This window comes from Lolium perenne, chromosome 2 (genome assembly GCF_019359855.2).
Source record: "Lolium perenne isolate Kyuss_39 chromosome 2, Kyuss_2.0, whole genome shotgun sequence".
NCBI classification, from domain to species: Eukaryota; Viridiplantae; Streptophyta; class Magnoliopsida; order Poales; family Poaceae; genus Lolium; species Lolium perenne.
This window is the reverse complement of record NC_067245.2, coordinates 216,745,361-216,767,798: the sequence shown is the minus strand read 5'-3', so window position 1 is coordinate 216,767,798 and position 22,438 is coordinate 216,745,361. Positions and strand designations below refer to the sequence as shown.

Genomic DNA, 22,438 nt, shown 5'->3' with positions numbered 1-22,438 from the left:
GAAGCAGTAAAAAGGTCGAGTCCTACGCATAAAATTGACGCAATTGTGCAACGTTCCATGGGTTCCCAACATCTTTTCCTGTAGTAGGATTCTTGAGACGATAAGCTCCTCCTGGGATTACTTCAGTGACGATGTATGGTCCTTCCCATGTGGATTCAAGCTTTAGGTGTCCTTTATGCTTCAATCGTAGTACTAGATCGCCGACGTCGAAACTTCGAGTGCGCACCCTTCGACTGTGGTAATTCTGTATGGCATGCTGATATACTGTTGTTCTTGCTAGGGAAATATCTCGAGCCTCATCAACAAGGTCCACAACGTCTTGTAATGCCTGAACAGAGGTTTTCTCTTTGTATGCAGCCACCCGAGGTGCTTCGAAGCGAACATCGGCAGGTAGAACAACTTCAGCTCCGTATACAAGGAAGAAGGGAGTATATTGCGTTGACATATTTGGTGTAGTCCACAAACTCCAAAGTACTGATGGTAACTCTTCGACCCAGGCTCCAGCTGCACCTATGAGACACTTTTTAATGCCATCGCATATTAAGCCGTTGATCCTTCCCACTTTTCCATTGGTTTGAGGATGTGCAACCGAGGAGAATTTGAGCTTGATGCCATTATTGTTACAAAATTCATGAAATTCCTTCGAATCGAAGTTTGTTCTGTTGTTCGTGATGATGTTGTGAGGCACACTAAAGCGACAGGTGATTCCTTTGAACAACTTGATAACCGTTTTGGCTGTCTGATTGGTGACTGGTATGGCCTCAATCCACTTGGTGAATTTGTCGACTGCTACCAATAGATGGGTATGACCACCAGGCGATGACTTTGGCATTGGACCAACTTGGTCAAGTCCCCACTGCGCAAAGGGCCATGCCAAAGGTATTGTCATTAGATCCGTAGCAGGTGCGTGTGGTTTTTGTGCAAAACGTTGGCAAGGGTCGCACTTCCGAACTAAGTCTCACGCATCAGCTGCTGCCGTTGGCCAATAAAACCCAGCTCTAAAAGCTTTGGCCACAAGTGCTCTACTGCTTGCATGATGGCCACACGTCCCTTCGTGTATCCCTCGTTACAGGGCCTTTCAATCGTTGATGGCAATGCACCGTTGGAAGATGCGAGAGATGCTCCGTTTATAAAGGTCACCATCTACTATAATTAATGCTTTAGATCGTCGCACAATGCATCTAGCTTCTGTTAGATCATCTGGCAATCGTTGCTCCAATAAGTATGCCAGAAAAGGTTCAGTCCACAAAGGCTCGAGGAGAAGAACTTGTTGTTTAGGTCCACCAATAATATCTTCAACATCGTCTTGAGGCGTAGCCCCAGAGTCAGCAGCCGATTTTTCAGGAGGTGCCGAAGTTTTTACTTTAATAGACCATTGAGTAATTACTTCATATAAGACTTCATCTGGGATAGAAGAGCATGTAGAGCCAATATTTGCCAATGCATCTCCTTCCTCGTTGCTAGCTTTGCCGATAGGTTTTAGCTCACAACCTTCAAACTTGGCTTCCATTGATCGATACATCTGGCGATAAGCAATCATATTGTCGCTAATAACGTCGCATAAATTCATCGACTGCTGAACCACAAGGTTTGAATCTCCATAAATATCCAAATGAGTAGGTCCACATGCCTTGGCCATACGCATACCATGCAATAATGCTTCGTATTCTGCTTCATTATTCGTTGGTAACGAGAAATTCATTCTCAGCACATATCTCATCTTGTCTCCTTGTGGCGAAATTAACACTACTCCTACCCCTGCGCCTGTGCTTCGTTTCGAACCATCAAAGTACATAGTCCAAGAACCTGACATATCAGGTGCAGAAGGAGTTTGCGACTGAATCCAATCGACAAAGAAATCTGGAAGGACCCGAGACTTTATGGCTATTTGATTGATGTAAGAAATATCATGTGGAGCTATCTCGATGCCCCACTGAGATACACGACCTGTGGCATCTGGATTGGTGAGTATATTCTTCAATGGAGCTTCAGTTACGACAACAATTGGGTGTTCAGCGAAGTAATGCCTCAGTTTTCGTGCTGTCATACATACGGCATATGCCAATTTCTGGTAATGTGGATACCGTTGTTTTGCTGGTGTAAGTACCTCTCTGAGGTAATAAACAGGATGGTGTACGCCATGAATCTTTCCTTCTTCCGCGCGCTCGACAACAAGCACAGTGCTGACGACTCGACCGGTTGCCGCGATGTATAGTAACATCGGCTCCCTGTCTCGTGGAGTAACACGGACCAGATAAGTCGACAAAACCTTCTTCAGATTATCAAAAGCATCTTGAGCCTCTGCTGTCCACTGGACTTTTTCTGACTTCTTCATCAACTGATAAAAAGGTAGAGCCTTTTCTCATAGCTTTGCAATAAATCTACTGAGAGCTGCTACCCGCCCTGCCAGCTGTTGCACCTATTGTAGAGTCCTTGGTGGCTCCATGTCAAGGAAAACTTTAATCTTCACAGGATTAGCTTCTATTCCTCTGGCTGAAATAAAGTACCCGAGTAATTGGCCTCCTAGTACTCCGAAGAAGCATTTCTTCGGGTTTAGCTTGATTTTATATCGATCAAGGTTGTCGAAAGTTTCTCTCAGATCGTCGATGAGCATCACGGCGTTTCTAGTTTTGACGATGATGTCGTCGATATAAACCTCGATATTCCGGCCAATCTGCTCCCCGAGGCAAGCTTGCATGCACCGTTGATAAGTTGCACCTGCATTTTTTAGTCTGATAGTCATGACGTTGTAGCAGTAAACACCATGCGGTGTAATGAACGCTGTTAATTCCTGGTCTTCTTTTTTGAGCTTGATCTGATTATATCTTGAATAAGCATCTAGAAACGAGAGGCGATCGCAGCCTGTTGTGGAGTCGACTATTTGATCGATGTGTGGCAACGGGAAGTGATCCTTCGGGCAATGCTTGTTGAGGCTCGTGAAGTCGATGCACATTCGAAGTGTTTTCGTATCCTTCTTCGGCACCATGACCGGGTTAGCTACCCATTCGGCTTCCTTGAGCTCTCGAATAAACTCAGCTTTGCAGAGCCGATTAACTTCTCCTATAGCTTTTCTTTTCAGTTCTGAAAAACGACGTAACGTCTGCTGTACAGGTTTAGCTTTGGGGTCAACATTGAGGCGTGCTTAGCGAGTTCCCTGGGAATACCTGGCATGTCGGATGGTTCCCATGCAAATATTTCCCAGCACTCACGGAGAAACTCGATGAGCGCGCCTTCCTATGCGACAGTAAGATCTGCCGATGCATTGATTGTTTTCTTCGGGTTAGAGGGATGCACTTGATGCTTCTTTGCTTCTTTGGCGGCTCAAATTCGTCAGATTTTGCGTTCCGATTATCGGCAGGTGGCTGTGTATGGTCAGTGAGTACGTCAAGTGCATTGAGTTCTTCCCTGACTCCAAACTTGGAGGCGATCTTCTGGAAATCTCTATCACAATTATCAGAACGAGAAAAACTACCGTGAACAATTATTGCTGTCCCGTTATTGCCTGGCATCTTCAGCTTCAAATACGCATAATGAGGAACAGCCATAAACTTGGTAAACGCTGGCCTGCCGAGGATGGAGTGGTACTGTGATTTCCAGTCTACCACCTCGAACTCAAGTTTCTCCTTTCTGAAGTTGCTGGGTGCTGAAGACAACGTCCAACGAAATTTTACCAAGGGGATACGCGTGTCGGGTTGGGATGATGCCATGGAAGCCGGTGTCAGATTCTTTTAACATATCGACTGACAATCACATTGCTTTCATTGTGCTTGCAAATAAAAGGTTTAGACCATTTCCTTCATCCATGAACACTTTGCTCATATTGTATCCCCCGATCTGCGCTTCAAGGACTAGGGCAGCGTGACCGGGCCTTGGGACGGCTATCGGATGGTCCTCTATGCTAAACAGGATGTTCTGATCCGACCAATCGATATAGTTGGGTACTGCCGCCATAGCCACTTCTGCAAACATTATCTCCCGTGAACTTCTTGGACTCCCTCTTTGAAAAGCTGGTCTTGTGAATCATGTTGACTTTCCCTCGAGATGCGGGGTCGACTTCGGTAGGTATGTAGATATCTTCGTCTGGCACATACTGCTGTTGCTGAGGATTATTGTAAGCGGTTGTAATTCTTCCTACCGAACGAGTCTTTGCTTCCGAATCAAACCTTAGCTCTTCGCATAGCTTCTGAATATCGAGGAACTACCGATAATCTTTAAGTAGATGCGTAGCCTTCTCAATGTTGTTTTTCGGGTCAATGTAAGCATGCCAGTAACATGGAGCGACAAGTTGTTCCGCAGCTGGCAGATAAGGTGCGCGGCTCCGATTTTTGTTTAATTGCACACTATAACATCCTTTGCCACACTGGTGGAGGCGACTTGGAGCTCGTCCATCTGCCTCACAACGAAGATCCCTTCTCCTCTTCCGTTGCTCCTCTCTGCTACCGAATTTTCTTCGGCTGTTCCCGTTGTTGTTGCCAAACGAATATGGCGAATCCACTGAAGCTATCGGTGGGATGATGATTTCTGGAGCCGAAGTCCTTAACAAGCTTGATGCACCTGAATTTGGAAGTCGAAGAAACCCTCCGGAATCGACGATGAAGTGGACACCGCCAAAGGTCGCGTCTATACCGCCATGTAACTTAGAAGGAATTGGACGTGGCGCTTCGACGCGCGGAGTGAACTCGAAGGATCCACAACGAACCGAATTTTCAGGCTTGAAGGTGTTGGTGATGCCAGCACGAATGTTGCTGATGTGACTGGAGCAGCCGATGACGTGCCTTGTACCGACAGTGTTCCCACAGACGGCGCCAATTGACGAGGGTGCTCCTCGGCAATGCCCACCTTTAGGGGCTTAGGGTTGACGAAATCCTGCAGGCTGACACGAGACATCGGATACCAAACAGACAGGGAGAGAGATTTACCCAGGTTCGGGGCCCTCGATGAGGTAAAACCTTACTTCCTACTTGTCTGATCTTGATTATCGAATATATCGGGTTACAATGGGGTAGCCGAAGGCTATGGTTATGATCTCGTCGAGAGGCTAAGTTTCTAAGGACCTAGCTCTAGACTTGTGGTGAATCTATTTGTTGTCGTTGTTGTCCCCCTCGGCAGACCCTCTCCTGGCCCTTATATTGCAGGCCAGGTCTTGAGAGTTCTGTCCGGGTTCGACTAGGTTACGAAGAGTTCTACTTCTAATTTTTCGTTGTTTAATGTCTTCTTGCCTTGTTCGTCAAGAATCCTTCTTCGGATGAATCTTCTTCTTTGGAACCGACGTATTGGCCCACCTTGATCGGTGGGTGATCTTCATGGGCCCCTGGTCGGGTCATAGGAGGTATCATAATGCTGGTTACCCGAATGGTAATGCCCACATCACCAATGTATAGACACATCAAGCGATTGCAACTACCTCAGATTGTTTCGTGATCCGTGCTACTTGTGGGTTTGCAAGGTGGGTTGCAATTGAGCCTGATCAAGAATTAGTCACACCCAATAAATAATGCATATAATTTAACACCCTATTACATTTAGAGATTTACATATTTTGGAGCAAACAAATCAAGATAGTGGAATATATGTTAATAACTCTTTTTGAGTAGAATATAATATGTTGAGAAAAATATTTACAAATTTTAAATTTATCGATCGGTGACCGGGAGTGTGTTTTCCTCTCCTTTCAGTCTATGTGTTACTTCTTCTGGTCAGGATTATATATTTATTGTTTTCCTATTATCGGGATTTAACTTTTGCTCCAGATATACTGCAATTGCTTGCTCTTCACTGAGCAAATGCTGAGACTATTGGACTCCTGACAGCACGGTGTCCTCCAACCTCGTTCCAGATCAAGAACCCATGATTCCCGATGTAGTTGTAGTCATCTCCTGCTCTCTTCACCTGGCTGACCTGCACGGTGACACTGAACTTCTGCTTGCTTCCTTTGCCTCCAAAAGACAGTGCTGGCGGCGTCACAGTCACCTTCATCCCTGCCGGAGCCGTCACTGACACGGTGTACTTCGCCGGTGAGCTGCCGACGTTGGTCAGGACCCTATTGAACGTCCGGGTCGCGGACTTGGTTTTGTTGAGGATGACCATGAATGATGGGTAGTTCAGATCAAGGCTTGCACCGGCGGCGCATTTGGCGTTTCGCCGTCCGGTAACAGCCGTAATCTGGCGGCTGCTGTAGCGGAGGCCGCAGAGGAAATTGACATAGTCGTCCGCCGTCGCGTCGTACACGAGGCCGGGGTCGGTGGCCTCGTTGGGGCTCACGTGGCCGTTGCCATAGTCGAGAGGAGTCCCCGGCGACCCATTCGGCATGCTGACGATGACCTTGTTGGCGTTGTCCTTGACGTAGGCCGTGGTCATCATGGCGGAGCGGATGGCCGCCGGGCTCCAGTCGGGGTGCGCCGATCGCAGGAGGGCGACGATACCGGCGACGTGCGGCGACGACATGGACGTGCCGGAGACGAGCATGTACTTGGTGAAGAGCTTCTGTGTGCCGATCTCCATGATTTCCTTGTTGGGCACCCAGGCCGCGAGGATGTCCACCCCCGGCGCGACGATGTCGGGCTTCAGGATCGTCGGGCTCATCTGGCTCGGCCCGCGGGCGGAGAAGTACGCCACGGTAGGAGCAGGCTTGACGCCGAGCTCCGTCCCGGCAAATCGGATGCTCACCTTGGGCGGCGACTTGGTTGCCGTCACATACTTCTGGATGGCGGCGCCGTCCGACAGGGTGACCAGCACGAGCGGCATGGTGTAGTCAGTCGGCTGCAGGAAGTCCTTCATGTTGCTCGCGGCGATCAGCCCGCGGCCGCCGTTGCTCTGCACCTCGCCCATCTGCTGCCTGATGCCCTCGCCGGCGGTGCAGAATACGTACTTGCCGCTCACCTCCTTTTTGTTGAGGCTGGAGTATTCGCACATCTGCTTGCTCTTGTTGCCGTGCCCGTAGTAGAGGTCGGCGCCGGCGATCGCCGTGCCCACCGGGTACACTGACTTACCATGGATGCTCCTCGCGCCGCCGCCGGTACCGCCGTCGAGCGTGACGGTCGCCGTGAAGTCCCTGTCGATGGTGGACGCGCCGACGGTCGTGATCCAGGGCGCGCCGTTCATGATCGTGTACCCATCGGAGCCGTCGTTCCCAGCCGAGCACGTCACGAAGATTCCCTTCTGCATGGCGGCGAAGGCACCGATGGCGATCACGTTGGTGTCGTAGGAAGTCTCCGGGAATCCCAGCGAGAGCGACATGACGTCGACGCCGTCGGCGATCGCGCGGTCCATGGCGGCCAGCACGTCGCTGGAGGCGGACTCCAGGGTGTCGCCCTCGAAGACGGCCTTGTACATGGCCACCCTGGCCATGGGCGCGATGCCGGTGGCCGTGCCGTTGGCGTAGCCGAAGTAGCTCGCGCCCTTGACGGCGCTGCCGGCCGCCGTGGACGACGTGTGGGTGCCGTGGCCGTAGTAGTCCCTGGGCGAGTCGTAGTCGTCCGGCGCGATGGACATGCCGCTCTTCTTCAGGGCCTTGCTGAACGACCGCGCGCCGATGAGCTTCTTGTTGCACATGGAGGGCTTGAAGGCATTCCCGGCCTCGCACGCGCCCTTCCACCTCGCCGGCACGGGCTTCGTGATGCCGGCGTCGCTGAAGCTCTCGCTCTCGGGCCACACGCCCGTGTCGACGATCCCGACGATCACGTCCTCGCCATACTTGGACGCCGGCCAGAGAGTGCTACCCCCGGAGGCGCCACCACCGACGAGCCCGAGGAACTCGGGCGTGCGCGTGGTGTGGAGGCGCGCGTACGTCTCCGGGAAGACGGACACGTGCGCCTCCATGCCCTGAATCTCCGCGAGCTGCGGCGCGGTGAGCACGGCGCTGAAGCCGGTCATGGCGTGCGTGTACGTGTACAGGTGCTCCGGCGCCGCCTCATCTTTCTTGCCCGCCAGCGACGACAGCACCGACGTGTACCAGCCCTCGTGCGTGGTGAACGGCGTCGGCATGGCGGACACGTCCATCTGCACGATGTACGGCCGCCGGTCGCCTGCCGCGGCCGCCGCCACCGACGCGCACGCCACCGAAATGAAGAAGAAGGTTACACCAGCCAGAGGCAAAGCCCGATTCATCGTGTCAGACAGATGTTTCAGCTCAGCTCAGAGCTCCGTCTTCCTCTTAGTCTTATGGACAGCACGCCAGCCTAGACTGAGGGTGGTGAAGAGTGAGTGGATGTTACGAGTAGAGAGCACTCGCAGAGCGCGGCGGCGGTGGTGGCAGCCTGCCGGATACATTATATACATATTGGCTTCCATGAGAGTCGCTAGAAAACTAGCCAAGAATCTTCTAAAGATCATCGAGAGCAGAGGAAAGGAGGTGTTTCAGACAGCCGGGTCCCGTGCAGATGGGTGCCATGTTGCATTGGTCGATGTATGTATGTTGCAATCATTTGGCGTCGGCCGTTGGCTTGGCACGAACGCATAGTCGCGTTTGGTGTGCGTCCATTTCATCTTGCTTTCCTCCCACGATACCGCCGCCCTGCATAAGCATCTCCTTCTTGTGCGGTGGTCGCTTCGTTAAATCCAGTCTACTAGGCAATTAGCTACGCACTCGTCATTTCGTTCAGGTCCAGTCAGTCGTGGAAACCGATAGGCGATAGGGGGCATGCTCTCAAAGTCTCCAAGATATGTTATCTTCGTGCGTGCCGCACTACTCAGCCTGTCCCTGACCGCTTTGGTATCTTCACAACGATGTTTTTCAAGAAATCATTTGTATTGTACATTTCATCGGAAATTTAACATCCAATAATTATTTTCGTATCCGGTGATATATATTTTTTTTTTTGCGAATAGAAATTGTATTACTTAAGCCACAGAATTACAGTCCTCGCTACACAGTCTAGGTATCAAGCTTGGTCCCGAACGTAACCAAACATCAGTCGTGCGGTCCGTAACGAACCAAAACACTTAACGAACTACACTCATGTAGGACCAAACCACTGAACCCTCGATCGACACATGAGATGAGGGTAGACACATATACTACATAGACACCCGAACTCGTCACTGAAACTCGAGACACACATACTAATCAGTTGTCGAAATCTTCCTCATCGTTGGGGTGTCCTCTAAAACGGTAGTTGACAGGTTGTTCACCCACCATTCATCATTAGGGTCCCATGTCGATGCCTCTCGTTTGGCATACTCCTCTTCATAGTCGGCCCTCCTCTGCCGCTTTTCCGCCCTCTTCTCTCTGCTCTCCACCTGCTTCTCCTTTCAGAATGAGCGCATGGCTTCCACGTCTTTAGGATGTTCTCTGTGCCACTGCGCCATGAACTGCTCGTCCTCCTCGGCGATGGAAATCCGCCGCTACCCATGGCGGTAGCGCCGCGCTTCCCTCTCCGAGCGAAGTATCGAATGAGGAACGAGACTCTGGGCTTCCCTCAGAGACCTTACCTCCGGGAAGTTCATTTCATGGCGTGGCCGATGAAACCTCCACGCCACAGCGTCGTATGCGCGGGCAGCATCCTCCCTGGTGTAGAAGGTGCCGAGCCACCCACGCACTCTAGCGGCGGTGATTTCAGCCGCGAAATGCTCCCCCAAGCCGCAAGCGAACACCAATGAAGCCCGTGTTGCTATGGCGATGAGGAGCCGTCTCAATGGAGGCGGAGCTGAGAGGATTCTGTGGTGGTGTTGGAGGAGAAGTGGTGCTGGTGGTGTTGTGTAGGTTGGAGAAGAAATGCCCCAAGACATGGTATATATAGGGATGTGAGGGGCTGAATGATCGGGAGAAAAACAGCGGGAGAGGAAGAGCGTGAAAGAAGGGCGGGAGAGAAAGATCGGGAAAGAAGGACGGGAGAGAAAGAGCGGGAGAGAAATGGCGGTAGAGAAAGATGTGGAAAAAGGAGAGAAAAAATATTTGTACCGACGGCAAGTACTGGAAGCTAGGCCGAAGGCTAGGCCATTGTCATAGAAGTGGCGTCGTTCCCCCGTTGTCACGGTGCGCCCGCTAAGCCCGCACACTAGGGTCTGTGCTGAGGGGGGAAGATGTGCTGACGGCCATGGTCGGCACAGTAAACATGTATGCCAGCGGGGATGATTGTGCGACGGCGTACCTGTGCTGACGGCCTTCTTCGTGGGTTGGAGGAACCAGCCTCTATGCCGACGGCCCCGATAAATTGTCGTCAGCACAAACGGCGGCCGTCGGCACCTTATCAATTTTTTGTAGTGCACGGATCTTCAACAGCAAACATGCACCTTTTTTTTGCGAGTAAAAGAAGATGCCATTAATTCAGAAACATTACAGAAAGGCCCCCAACGAAAACAAAAATACAGCACAAGCCCTCTGCAAGTTGACCACGGCAGCGACACGCCGGAGCCGTCGGTGGCGCGCCGAGCAAACATGCACCTTATATAGTCGTTTTAGAGATAGCTAAGCGGAAAGCCTGTATGTGGGTGTCGCGGGGTAAAGTGCTTGGGTGAATTAATACCGAGAGAATCTCTTCTAATTTTATTTTAGTTCGGATTATCTTGTCAAAATATTTCTTCTTAATGAAAATATTGGGGCATAGCTTTTGTCCCGATTTTTTTTAAAGCATAGGCGTTGTTTTGAGTTTTGACAGCAGGAACGTGTTACGGGCGTACATGTATGTCTTCGAAGTAAGAATCAGTCGCCGGAGACATGTGCTCGCGAGTCGCCATGATGGAAACAGCTGCGGCTTACGTATACTCCCTCCTTCTCAAGGCATAGGGCAATTACTACAGCCTTTTGATTGGTTGTGCATGTTGCATGCGTGGAGAGAGAAAAGGAAACCCCATCAAAGGAGGAGGCAGTCAATGCTAGGTGAGAAAAATACTCAACTAACTAGCGATTAATTAGGGGCAAGTTAGGAAAGAGTTGCCTGGCTGGAAACCTCCTTAATCGGCGTGCAAAGAATTTTACGCCCTATGCCTTGAGAAGGAGGGAGTAATTTATAACTGACATGACGTAGAGTGTTTTTTTTTTCTTTTCTTTTCGCAGGAGAGCATGCGGAACCACGGATCAATTTATAGGAGGAGAGGTCCGGCAAGGTAATTAATCACATCAAAGTCGCGCGTCTGCTACCGCTGCTCTTGGGTAATGGCGAACATCGCCGAGCGCCGCGTAGAGATGCCGGAAGATTCTACTGTCGGCAAGGCGGCCACCGCCGTGCCGCCGGAGAAGCGGCTGAACCGCTTCGTGCACTTCGTGGCGACGGTGGAGAGGTTGGGCAACGCCCTGGGCACGCTGGCCTTCACCTGGGCCACCGTCGTCCTCCTCGGAGGTGATATATTCGAAGAAGCCTTGGTGCATATCGGGTGTGACTAATTCTCGGTCTACTAGAAACTAACTTAATTCTTAGTAGAATGACATCATCAAATCTCACTTACAACCAATATTGCAACTCACCATTAACATAGATCACGAAGCAAATCTAACGGTTTGGAGGTATTTTTCGTAGTTGCAGCCTCACTAGTAACCGAAAAATTTAATTGCTAGCCCACTTGCAAAAAAATCTCAATTGCAACTCAAGCGCACGAATTATGATGAAATCCGATGTTGCAGAAGTCTATTGAGGACTAGCTTAGTTCTCAGTATGCCAAGAACTAGCAATTCCCTATGAAATCATGTAGAACTGGAACGGGTCCAATAACACTGTTTCCTATTTCTATGTAGCCAATCGAAGAAGACCTAAAACACAACTGGTTCGCGTCCACCACGCTCAACAACGGCACGGGCGGCGCAGCGAGGAGCATCCATGGCAAGTCGGTGGTCCCAGAGGGACGACGGTCCCGATGCCAACCTCTACTACGGGCATGGCAACAAGAGCAAGCAGATGTGTGAATAATCCATCCTTAGCAAAAAGGAGGTGAGCAGCAAGTTGTTCGGAGGTGGTCGGCCTGTTGGTCTCGACGGCGAGTTGGAGAGGCGTGTATGCCGGTGAAAACCGAGCCCCTATTCCGGTCATGGCTGGCGATGGGGTCATTCATACGGCTTTACCTTTTTGAAGGCATCGCCATTGCGGCCCATGTCTACTCACTTGTGCTCCTTCAGAAAAACCCTAGATCTAGGTATCCCGGATCGAATCATGGCGCACTTTACTTTTACCTCTTGGGGGTGCGATTTTTGGAGTAGTTGTTTGATGGTGGTAGCAAGTGGTGGAGTGGTGTGCATCAACACGTGTCGACGACGTCGAGTCTCGGCGGCGAGGCACATCGGGGACTCAGCGGCGAGGCGCATCGGGGAATCAGCGACAGATGTGGTCTAATGGACTTGCGCGGCGAAGGGCGTTGTCTAGCGCCGAGGTTCTGCTATGCCGGATGTGTGCTCATGTTTCGTGATAGGGTGACTCAGTGATGTCCTAGGTTTTTAGTTGGTGGAGCATTCTTTGTGGTTTTGGGGCATAAGACTCTGATAGTATGTTTCTTTACCCATTTTATTATCGAGTTTGTAGGTGTTGAGTGACCGCTTCAGATTTTATGATGCATATTTTTAGCAAATCTGTGCTGAATAAAATCTAAATAAAGATCGTATGCCATTTATTGATTTTAGAAAAAACTAGCAAGGTGGCCCTCGCAAATGCGAGGGCATCATCGATTGATTATTTAGTGCTTGAGAATCAATTTATTGTCTCATGAATATAGTGCGGTTCTACGACCATCCTAGAAACTACGATAAACGAAATATCTAATTCACACATATCATTTTCTAATCTCCATTCAAAATCTAAGCATCATCTTCTCATTCTTCTGGTAGACAATCATCCTAATTTGGCCTGGATCATATAGACTTACATAACTATATATCACATGCCAACTAATGACAATCTGAATTCTAACATTACAGATTGACCTAACATCACATACAAACTAAACTGATTCAACATTAAAATAACACGTGCATTGGTGTTGTGTTTGGCACTCAAAATGCTCCATGAGATCTTTTTTATCAACTCCCTTAGGAAGCTAGTATTTGCAAAACTATTGTGGTATTATGCGGTAACGTGTAATTTATCTCGAATGTATCCGGTGAACCCGCATGGTTGTATAAAAAAATTAATTCCCTATATGTCGGTTAGTTTAATTTTCCCTAAGCCTTTGTCTACCCAAATTTAGCATCCATCTCTGATTTCACCTTATGGATAATTATTTATCATATATTTTCTCTTTTTTTATTCCACAGAGGTAGATTGAATTGCTCACCGCCCACCGAGTATCTGCACTGAGCCATTGAGGTCTTCTTAGCGCTTACTCACCAATTGTACTACCTTTTTTTTTTTTACTCAAACTACTTGTGTACGATGAAAAATATAATGGTACAGTTTCTACCTAAAAAACCCAAATGCTATATCATGTTAGGTGTGAAACAATAAAAAATAAAATAGGTCTTTCTAATAATGAAATGTGCATTTACTTGATATTACTTAACATTATCAGGGTGTACATGAATCGATTAATGTTAAGAAACATATACTTGGGTAGCTGCGTATTTAGAATTTTAGTTTTGCTGAAAATAAGCATGCCGCTAAGGAGAGAAAACTATCGGAAAAGAGCTAACCAAAAATACATGGCCTAGTTTATTCTGAAAGTCAATAAAGCTAATTTTAGTGGCGGAAGAAATTTAAGAAAACTGCAAGCAGCGCTGGATGCAGCCAAGTTTTCTGATAGGTTTAACTATGTAGATCTATCTACCTGTCTTACGTATAGGAGGATACCACAAGCTTTGGCATCGCCCTTTTTTCTCCCAAGGAATTTTCAGATGCAAGGGAGTCATGGAAAGTTGAACCAAGATTTCAAGAGAAACGTAAATTCCATGTACGATTTTGTGATTTCGATACTCCTGTGTAACACGGATTCTATACAGATGGACCTGGAACTAAAAGACCACATACACTCCTAATCTCTCAACCGCTAATTAATTAAATTTTAGTCCAAATTACAGATCTAACCATCAATATGAACCCTTCCGATCTATAATAAGTGTGGGGACTTTACTTTAAATTTAGTCTAAATTGAAATAAAGCCCTTACACTTACTATGGATCGGAGTTAGTAGATGATGTGGTTAACATTGCGTCTCGAAGAAATACATTTCATGTGGGTTTTCTATACATACGAGATTAGTCATGATTTTTAAGGTCTGGTTTTGTGATAGCTAGCGCCTAAGAGATAGAAAAATGTAAAATGCGGACGGAAAAAATTTAGAGACAAAGAATTCTCGAAATCTTGATCAACCTTTTTGAGTTATCAGGGATAATTAGTAATAATGGTCCTTTGAAAAAAAATAGTCTTGATTGTCAGATCACGGTTGTTAGAAAAAATAACGATTTATATACTGTGCCAAAATAATCATGTAGATTAAAACAATTTATTTTTACAATCTAGCGTGTAGTTTTCTGAATGTGTTGACTCTAATTTCAATATCAACTATAGTGGTTCCTTGACTATTTTGAGTAGACGGTCTTAGCATGGACTCTAACAATGCCAAAAAGAAAACAAATTGAGCTAGATCTACGGATGCAAATTAAAGCTTGAAAGTGTTTGAGTCCTATTTGATCACGTCTACTTAAGAGTCTGAACTAAGGCATATAAAATATATGTACGTGTCTATTGCCTTTCCTATCACGTTCAGGCCGGTCTTTTTTTTTTGGTGAGTTGTCTGTGTAGTATGCTAACTCCGTAACATGCGTGCATGGAAAAATATCCGAACCCATCAAAATCTCTTTTTGGAATAAACGTGTCACCTCTTAAAAATGTAAACGTGTCAAACTGAAACTACACGGTTACGTGAATAGTAATCTCTTAGTTAAATCCTAACCATATATTTTAGATCTAACAGTTAAAATAATTTAGATGATGTGGATTAACCTCGTGGCTCTATTAATCATTCTTATCTTGCTTTTAGTATATAATAGATCTCGCATAGTCTACTACTCCGTCCGAACATCGCTGATCTAGTACAATGTAATTAACCGCGAGAACAACACGCGCAACGATGTTTGATCGACTGTACCCATGAAATGGACTGATCTTGGAGCCGCTAAGAAAGGGGAGGAATTTCGGGGCTGAAAGGGTGCGGCAAGTTTTGCACTGCATGCCCATTAAACTCTGAATCTTCGCGTGCCGGATTCTATTTCCTGACGACGGTGACCGGATTCTGGCCTGAAAGTGATCGGAGTTCCTCGGCATGGCGCAACCCCGGTTCTGCTCTGGACCAACCATCAGCCGCCGCGAGAGAAGCTATCGACGTGGAGAACCTTGCTTGCCGCGAGCTTCAAATCAAAATAGTAGTAAATGAACTCAAAACTGTGGGCACTCCATCACTTGGCAATTGGCATTCATTCTTTCTTCTCCTGTTACACTCAGCCCAGTCGAGTACTCCATCTGGTTGTCAATCTCAGCAATTCGGTTGCACCAAGGAAGGAACTTCTTGCATGCGAAGGTCATTGCACAATCACAATTTCCAACCATCCATCTGTCTAAACTTGATACTCATCATAAATAAATGCTACTCTTTCTGCTTGTTGTCGCAAATTCAGATATATATGTACACAAAAATCAGCGACAACTAATATGAAAGTAGGGAGTACTACTGTATGAAGAAGAGGAGTACAAGGGAGAAGACAACAACAAGATTGCTGGTGGCTGGAAGGTAGCCCTGTCCTAGCAAAAGTGGTTAATTATACTGTACATTGGTATATGATTAAGCAACAGAAGAGAGGCAGCATGATGCAAAGGTGATGGTGATGAGTCTTTCAAGTTGGCCGAGTAATCATAAGCGGTTGGTGTATCAGGCGTGTGCGGGTTCTTACCACTAATCGTTATGTGGAGACGAGGATACAAAAGCAGAGGTGCTCGATCGCTTTGTTTCAACTTTCAAAGACGTTTATTATTAAATTAAAGGCCCGCTAAAGCTCCCTAACGACCTTATCAATCAAGCGCCCATTATCAAAAAATCAATCAAAGATTGATGCCTACGTTTCGTTAAAGAAGAGCATTGTTTGATGTGCAATGAGTCGGCCTCCAACTGAAGGTTATCTAGAGCCCCGGGCAATTCTTGAACCCATCAAAGAACCGGAAAAGAATAGACATCGTTTGCTAACCATAAATTCATTTCATCAAATAAAATGAAATTAATTCATGAGGTCTTACTTGGAAAATTTGAAATTACAATTCCGAAATTCATGTTTGGCAACCACATGGAATTGTAAAATGATTTCCTAAACCTTTTTTTTTTTGCTGTCATTCTTGCATGAATTCATAGATTAATCCTAAGTTTGGCTTACAGCTGAACTACGTATTAGATAAAAGCAATAATTTCCCAAAGTATATGACCTTGATCTCAGAACATAATGGGTGTGTCTATGTCTTAGTTGACTGAGATTTTCAGTCACCTCAGAAAAATGCAACTGCAGTTTAAAGAAAATTGCAACTCGATCCAGTTGCACATTTCTGGGAGAAAAATGCAATTACACTTTTTTAACAGAAAAGTGCAACTCAAAGCACTTTTTTATAAGTGACTTAAACTTAAGAAAATGTCAGTTGACTGAGACATAGCAAAAACCGTTAATATATTACAGACTGTCATACGCTGCGAGTAGATGTCGGTTTTGGATGGGGCTCGGAGATACCTGCTTGAAAGGAAGAAGTGTAATTGTCCAGCTTCTTCCCAAACATGCAAGCAACCGAGTCACCTGACATACGCCTTTCCTTCTAGCCATCTTCGCCATTTTAACCTGCGCCTTGAATGAACTACATTATTAGAGGGAATGGTAACCATCCATGAGTGCCAGGACACTATTTTTTTTCTAGTAGAACTCTCTTTTTATCGAGAAATAAAAGGACATGGTAAGTGCAGTTAAGTGATGTCATCAAATCTCAGTAGCAATTCACTAGAGGAAATTAGAGAGATATGCAACACAATTATATTCTTCATAATGCGGTGTATATACGCACCTTATAACCGACGGATCACAACCTCCGAACCCTAGCTCTACACCCTATCACATTACAAAGGGAAGGAGATCCATGTGATTAAGGGTGGCCGGTTAGGAAGGTTAGGTAGGATTCAAATGAATACAATTATTTTTTCTTACATGCCCCCTCCGTCGAAGCATCGTTGGAGATGATGCTGAGGCTAGATCGAAATGACTCAAAGGACATAGTCGAAAGGCCCTTGGTCATAATGTCGGTAAGTTGTGATGTCGTTAGGACATGAACAACACGAAACTGGCCAAGAGCCACCTTCTCTCATATGAAGTGAATGCCCAGCTCGATATGCTTCGTTCGTTGATGATGAACATGATTTGCAAACAAGTAGACCGCAAAAACCATTGTGGCTTTGTCAACAACACAGAGGAGCTCACCAAGTAGCTGTCGAAGCCAATAGCATTCAGTAACCGTGTTAGCCACCACATGATACTCAGCTTCTGCACTACATCGAGAGACAGTCGGCTATCGCTTAGAGGACCGGCCAAGAGATCAAACTATCCAACTGCATAGGCAATATCGGGTCGCATCAGCGTGAGACACCGCAAGGCATCGGCGGCTACCTATACTCCAATAAGGTGTGGCATCTGGAGAAAAGGCACCTTATGAGGCAAAGAGCTTGGGCTTGGTGTCAATAGCCGTGGTGGTGAGCTTGCAATTTGACATAACATCACGGTGAAGAATCATTTCGGCATATCGGTCTTGTGAAATAAAGAATCCAGTGCGGGTACGCCGAACGCAGATGGCGAGGAAAAATACAACGCCCCCGATCATTGAGCTTGAACTCATCCTAGAGACAATCCATGAGGCGACAAAGAAACATGTTCAAGGAAGCCTTGAAGATGATATCATCAACATATAGCAGTGCCATGGCGGAGGACAAAGAGGGAGGTATGTGACCGTGTTGGCATGAAGCCAAGACTATGCAGAAATCCTCCAATATGTATGTACCACGCTTTCGAAGCTTTCCAAAGAACGTAGAGCGGCTTGGAGAGCTGGTACATGTGATCCGGGTGCACAGGGTCGATGAAGCCAATGTGTTGTTGGTATAGTAGACACACTTGGTGAGGAAAGCGTTGCTCATGTCTAATTATTGGATAGGCCAAGAGCATGATGCAGCGAGGTGTAGAGCGGTGCACAAGGTGGAGGGCTTGACGACCAGGCTGAAAGTTTCGCTAGTCAATTCTTGGTCGTTGATGAAACCCGCACACAACCCATTGAGCTTTAAAGCGGTCGAGTGTCCCATCAAGGTGAAGTTTGTGATGGAATACCCTTTTGTCGTTGATGACATTGGCACCACGAGGGGAAGGAACAAGGGCCCGGGTCTAGTTAGCTTGGAGAGCATCGAACTCGTCCTTCGTCGCACAACCCAATGGCAATCCCGTAACACTTCCTATGGAGTTTGGTTGCACCACCAACCTGTGTCTGGACAGCCTAACAATCGGTGTGTTGGACAATGTGACGCCCCGAAACCGGTACCATGATGATTCCAGCGATCCCGCCGAAATCCGCACGATATCGATTCAGAGACGCCCTCCGACACGACGTGCGCGACGAATCACACACGTGATGCCAGAGGAATTAACACGAGCGGTAACATTACAACATGATTACAATAGAGCCCACAAGAAACATATATTACAACAACGAATCCAACGAGTCAAAATACAAATATACAATACAAAGATCCAAATTATACAGAAGATCTAATACGTCCGAGAACGGACAAGATACAAATTGGACTAAGAGTCCTGAAGATAACCAGTGGCGTCCATAACCCTGCCCAGGCCAAACCGGAAGGGTAACCTTGCTAACGTCGTCATCTCGTACCTGTCAAAGTCGGGCCATCGGTTGCCGACAAAAGGGAGGAAGCAAAAGAGAAAGAGAAAAGGCGAGAGTAAGTACCAATGAACGAACTCCGGCACGTACTTAGCGAGACTAGAAATGGTTATGCTCGCCGGGCGAATATATATCGCCTGGGGCTATATGGTAGGTTTAGCGGCAGCAAAACTATAACCAATAGAGACACGCTAGAACATCCGTCTACTCAGAGAAGATAAGAGAGCGCACAAGGTAACAGATAAATACTACACAAACATAACCCAGCCAAATACACATATCCCCTTCAACAAGGCGAAGAAGCAATGTAAAAGGCACTCAACGGTGGACAAGTTTTATTAGGTATCGGTTGTAGTAATGCTATATTACTACGCAAGTTATTATCAGATTAGTAACAACAAGTATAACGTGTAAGTTGTTCTATGATCAAGCCATACAATTCCAAGTCGTCCATAACCGTGGACACGGCTTATCGATAAGATGTACACCCTGCAGGGGTTGCCCAAATGTAACCATACGCATGCTCGAACCGCTTCTTACAGGCGATGTCTCACAACAAGACCGTTCCCAGTTCAACAAGAAAGTCTAGGGGGGCCACCCAACTAAGCTACCCGTGACGAAGTTCGACCGTACTCCGAGACGGACCCAGAGGTTGCGTAGGCGTCTAGGCGGGCACTAACGACCAAGCACTAGATAAGTCGTCTAGCAATTATGCAGTACAGTACAGAATATAAACACCCGAAGGCAACAGGAAGTAAATCGTGCATATCGTGCATATGAGCAAATAAAACCAAGGTTGTGGCCCCCTTTTCAACTGACTTGAGAAAAGGTAAAGGGTGAGGGGGGTCCCAATAAACGTCCCCACGTACGGGTAGAGCACTCAATCGCGGAACAGATAACAAGAACTCGGGTCCTAGGGGACATTAGCGAGTCAAAGTTCATATGCTTTCGCAAAGGGGCTCACAGATGCCTCTACTTACAATTTTAGTTGTTAACAATTAAGTAAAACAAGTGTATCTCCAACAAATGATATAATATGCGATAACCTCCCAACAACCCAACATATGCCGATAACAGATCGAGATAAACAACAGAGCCTAAACACGCCTACGACTCGCAAGGCTCAAACATCAAGAAACGGCTATGGGTAAGGAATGATACATATAGGATTATTATGGTAAACAAGTGGAATAGGAGACGTGACTCGATAAAGAAGCGCAACATAAGGATAGAAATAAGAGGGAGAGCAAAATGTAAAATAGGTGAAGAGGGAGAGCTCGCCTGTGAAAAGCTGCAGAAAAACTTGTCGGAGAACTTGTCTTATCTCACATCACCACTTCGTGATCCTACCGAGAAGAAGCAAATGCTGGACAAACAACGGGTGCAAGTATTACTACTACGGATAAAGAAGATCCAGCATGATCAAGATGATATGCATGTCATGTCAACAATGGTGCGATGCAACTATCCAATTTAAGCCGGATCGGAATCCCGAACAAACAAATTATGTTGGAGTTGCATTTTCTACCAGCAAAGTTAAGGGTTGAATAGCATGGCATAACATGGCAGGGGTGAGCTACTTCAAAGTTAAATGGAACCGGGACAACATATATATAATATCCCACATATTCCATATGTTCCATATTAGGTGATAATGCAAACTATCACGAATTTATATGATGCATGAGGCAACAGCAAGTATGGATGGCATAATCATGTTCATCACATTTTTCTGACCAAAATTCATATACAAAACTTTTAATTTCGAGTTACGGTTTAAAAGATATGATTTATACGAGATTTACACATTTTATGGAATTTTCAGTAAAACAGAAAAGGGTCGGGGCTTTTCTCACCGAGAGGAAGCTAGCCACGGTGGCTGACAGATGGGGCCAAGAAGCTGACGCGGATGCTGACTGGACTGCGGGTGGATAACAAAACCTGCAGGGGGTTTTTGAGAAAACTATCATGAGCAGGGACCTCGGGTTGATGAAGAAAAGGTTCCAGGGGGCTCCATGCAGAACAGAAACAGATCTAGATCTGAAGATCTTTTCTCACCGCGGGGGTTGGCTAGCTCTGACGCTGACGGATGGGCCCGCTGGCCACGTGGCTGCTAGCGTGGCGAAGCGTGCGTGCACGCACAGAAGCTGTTCGACGGGGGAGGCGGATGCCGCTCGCGTTCCCGAGGGCGTGGTCACCGCGGGCAGACGTTGATGCTCCAGGCGATTGGAGGCACCCCAGGAAGCGCGGTTGGTTGTGTTCGAAGCGTCTCGCCGAGGGGAACCTGAAGGTGGTGGCGCGCCGTCTTGGGGATCACCGGAAGGCGGCCGGCGACGAGGTACTGTGAAGGAGGTGGCCGGCATCAACAAGATCAAACGATAGAGAGGGAGGTAAGGGTCGGGACAAGGTCGAGGAGGAAGCCCTGCTCACCGTGAAGCTCAAGGAGTAGACGGCGGGGACGGAGGTTGTCGGTGGCGGCCGGAATCGGTGAGTTTTTCCGCCGGACACGGGGAAGAAACGGCAAAGTTGGCGTCGATACGGAGCGCGCGGGGACGATTCCTTCGGGGAGGATGACGAGGGAGGCTAGGCGCGTCTCCTGGTGCTCTTGGCTCGTCGCGGGAGGCTCTGTAGCGGCGGCGCCATGGCGATGCTATGCGGTGGTTTCTCACAGCGAAGAAAAAGGGGAAGGGGATGGAAAAGAAAGGTGGCGGCGGCAGATGGGAAGGAGAGGCCTAGGGTTTCAAGGAGAGGGATAAAGGGGAGGAGCAGGTGAGGCTCGGCGTGGGTGCGGTGGTCACAGGGGAGGACAACAACGGGAGTGGGGATCACGCTCCTTCCGTGCGTGAAGGAAGACGACAGAAGGGAAGACTAGGTCTCCTCGCGCTGAAGGGGTACGCGGGCCAGGTTGGCTGGGCTGCGAAGGAAGAAGAGGCCGTCGGATTGGGCTTAAAGGAGAAGGGGAGGTGGGCCAGAAAAGAGAGAAGAGGCCAGGTTAGCTGTTAGGGTTTGCTCCGTTTTGTTTTTCCTGTTTTCATTTTACAAACCATTTTTAAAAGTGAATTCAATTTTGTTTTGAATTTGGACCAGAAAAGAGAGAGTGAGTTTCAAAACTACTTTTCAAAATATTTAATTTATTTTTAACCAAAACAAAACACCTTTATATTCAAAATTTACTTGTTGAAAAGACTTAATTATAAAATAAGAATTATGAGAGAGAGAGATCAAGGTTTTATTTAAAGGATAAGACAAGGGGCTTTGTAAAATAATTTTATTTAGGGATTTCTATTTTCGTGCCCTCGGTTCCTTAGTTGTGCTCAGTTTTCCCCAGCTCCTTAGTTTTTCCTCAGTTTTCCCCAAGACCTTGTCTGAAACCATCACAGATGCTGTAACGGCCGGTTGCCCGACGGTTGACCGTTATCTTCTGACTAGTGGGGCCAAGTAGAGCCCGCAAAGACACGTCAGACCATCCATCTTTGTTTGACCGTAAGCATCGCTGTATCCCTGACCAAAACACGCACGAGTGGGGCTTCGGTATATCGAATGATAAGTGGGCCATGGCGCTGATACAAGGGGCAATACACGGGTAGGAATAGATTTTTAAACGGAGCTCTACAGCGATG

General features: G+C 47.4%; 1 protein-coding gene across 1 annotated transcript; it reads right to left on the bottom strand.

The window, feature by feature from the left end:
- Positions 1-5,559: 5,559 nt before the first annotated feature.
- On the bottom strand, positions 5,560-8,273 carry LOC127334857 (subtilisin-like protease SBT1.7). The gene has a single exon (XM_051361399.2). It carries the CDS (start codon positions 8,104-8,106, stop codon positions 5,773-5,775), a length of 2,334 nt encoding a protein of 777 aa, XP_051217359.1. The 5' UTR covers positions 8,107-8,273; the 3' UTR covers positions 5,560-5,772.
- Positions 8,274-22,438: the final 14,165 nt, after the last annotated feature.

Excerpts from the sequence above, each read along its gene's own strand:
- LOC127334857 (XM_051361399.2), bottom strand. The coding sequence starts at position 8,106 with ATGAATCGGGCTTTGCCTCTGGCTGGTGTAACCTTCTTCTTCATTTCG.